Genomic DNA, 2,647 nt, shown 5'->3' with positions numbered 1-2,647 from the left:
GTTGGGTGAACATTTTTATGCGAAATAATAGTTTGTTTTTTGGAGGTTCCTCCAGCCAACGATTGAAACACGTTAAAGCATACCAGACAGAAATGAAGAGCTTTTATTTTCGTATCTTCAAACAAATGTCTCAGATGAAACCAGCAACACAAATGAGTTAAAACCTAACAGCTGAATCTGAGATGAACTGCTCACAACAGCAAAAAGTCCCATTTCAACAACACTTCAGAACTAAAATCTATAAATAAAAATATATAAATCACTGAAGAAACCTGTCGGGCAGGAAACCTGAAAAACAAAAGTGGAAAAAAATATAGGTAAACATTCAGCTTCAATACCTTGTTTATTCACAAAAGAAACAAGTATTCAGATTTTAATTCCTTTTTTTTTTAATCACTTTTTCACAAAAAGCAGACTAATGTGCGGTGCGTTGTCATGGTAACTTCTGAGCCAGCACAGACCTCGACTGCAGCTGTAAAGGAAAGCGATATATGCTGATCATGATAGGTTAAATAAAGCATCAGTTCAGAGAGAAAGTTCACCTCCAACTGCTCGTTTTTGTCCAGATGATGAATCCAAAGTTTGTTTTAAAGAAACCAGTGCAGTGATATAGAACATTTAGGCTATGTGACCGGAACTTCTTTTTTAGACGTGCATTATCACTTTTTAATGCACACCCAGCAGCCAACCAAAATCGAGTATTCACCCGGACAATGATGTAAAGATAATTATTATAATCTGTGGGAACGACATATTTGGAGTAAAAACTCCTGGTTTTCTCTGTTAAATGCAGATTTCTCAAAGGCTCTTCTGTTTCTCACTGGATTTTTTTCTGCAAAAACAAACTTTCCAAATAGGTTTGGTTTTTTGTTAACTTTGCTATCTTCGGGGGGTTTCAATTTAGCAGTCGGCACTGCCACATTAAAAAAAAGTACTGGATGTATTTTCCACACACGACTGGACATGTGTCAAGAATGAGTCAGATGTTCGATTATAGGTCGTTTTTTTGTTCCCTGCAGCTCGTACCAACTGCCAAATGGGGGTTGGGGACCACTGTTTTAATGAGTGGTATCAGATTTCAGCATTTCTCCATCAAAGACCTACATTTGCTCGACCAGCAGCAGATGTTCCAGATCAACTTCACTCCAGCTCAGCCAGTCCTTTGTTCACCAGGCCCAGGTGGACCAGCTCTCCATCCTTGTTGTAAAGCTGCACAACCACATCAGGCTCTCGAGCCTAAACAGCATGTCCAAAAAAAAGAACACGTTGACAGAGAGTGCGTGCTTTACCTCTAGATAAGTAACATGCTAAAATGGAACAGCATTAAATACGAGTCCGTTTTCTCATCGTCCGATTCTCCTGGTTTCTTACGACAACAGTAGCTGTGATGCTGCCGTGCAGCAGGTCGATCATTTCCATTGCAGCTGCCACGCTCCATCCGGGGCTGTAGGGAAGAACGTCTTTCTGCTGGCTGATGGTTGGAGCCTTCAAGCCGGCAATTCGAACTTTCAGCACCTGAGTTGGAAACTTCAGCAGATCTGCCGGCATCTGACGCAACCTGGACAGAGGAGCAGAACCTCAGATGTCTGATCATGTAGACCACAGTAATCCCCAAGTGTTTCCTCATAGTAGCAATTAAATAAAATGTATTTTAAGGTGGTTGGTTCAATTATTTTGCCAGTATGGATTATGTTTAAAGCATGACAAAATGCAGAGAAAATACAGTTGTGGTTTTCTTAAAACTGAAGTTAAAACAGTTAATCAAAATCAATTTACGAGGGGATTGTTAACCGGTTTCAGGGTTCAATGAGGAGCATTTGTGAAAAACAAATAAAAAAAAGCTGCAAAACCCGAAATTTCAGGGGAAAAAATTCAAATGGGCAGCAAGGCTCCCAAAAACGTAATTCAAACTTTCTGGGTTGCGTCTGACGTCCAAACACTGCCTATAAGACAACATCAGAGAGGACACAGCATGGAAGTGTGAGGCCTGTGATGGGCCTCACACTTGTGTTCAACTGAACAGAAACTGTGGCACAAAGAAATCTGTACATTTCACCTGGGGGGGTATTCCAGAAAGCAGATTATGTGAGTTACCAGGGTAAGTTTGAGGCTAAGGAAGCGGATAACCTCAGCTTTCTGTTCCAAAAATTGAAGTTTGTTTCAGGGTATGTCAAGTTGCCATAGCAACTCATGCTCTGAACATAACCTGGTCTGGAGCAGGTTTAGTTGAAGGTTAGTTTGTTCTCAGAGAGGTGAAGCAGCATGGCGTGTCCGTTTGAAGATGATTTAGTGGATGAAGAAGCTCAGATAATACTTTTCCCACTGTGGGAGAGTAATAAGACCACGTATGGATGTCTAAAGATAAACTTCTTTCCATTAATCTAACTTAATTATTTGCTTCAGTTAAGATAAATAACTTTTATTTAGTTAAGTCAGCTTAAAAATAACACGTAGTTATCAGACAGTTATTTCACTTTCATTCAAAATAAATAAATTAAGTAGGAGTAACTTTGGTGCTGCTGTTAGGTCGGCACTGCAAGGAATTGTGGGATACCATTCCCTTTGCCTGTCTGGACGGATTTGGGTTTAAGTGTGGGTTTTTGACCAAATGTGTTTAGTTGTTTAGCTGTTTAACTGTGTATTGCTG

General features: G+C 40.0%; 1 protein-coding gene across 5 annotated transcripts in view; it reads right to left on the bottom strand.

Moving 5' to 3' along the window:
* rnf17 (ring finger protein 17) overlaps nt 1-2,647 on the bottom strand; it is a 51,738-nt gene that overhangs the window by 486 nt on the left and 48,605 nt on the right. For 2 of the 5 annotated variants that reach the window (XM_078939614.1, XM_078939617.1), the window contains exons 36-38: nt 1,372-1,558; nt 1,105-1,236; nt 84-288 (exon numbers count right to left, since the gene is read on the bottom strand). In XM_078939614.1, the coding sequence (XP_078795740.1) occupies nt 1,141-1,236; nt 1,372-1,558 (283 nt within the window). In that variant the 3' untranslated portion in view covers nt 84-288; nt 1,105-1,140. Of the gene's footprint in view, nt 1-83; nt 289-324; nt 473-1,104; nt 1,237-1,371; nt 1,559-2,647 lie in introns of those variants that run through there. The other 3 variants (XM_078939616.1, XM_078939618.1, XM_078939615.1) reach the window with 2 other exon arrangements.

This window comes from Oryzias latipes, chromosome 21 (assembly GCF_053564925.1).
Source record: "Oryzias latipes strain Hd-rR chromosome 21, Olatipes_Hd-rR_3.1".
In the NCBI taxonomy this organism is placed as follows: Eukaryota; Metazoa; Chordata; class Actinopteri; order Beloniformes; family Adrianichthyidae; genus Oryzias; species Oryzias latipes.
Note: the sequence above shows the minus strand (reverse complement) of the source record. Positions and strands in the feature narration are given on the sequence as shown.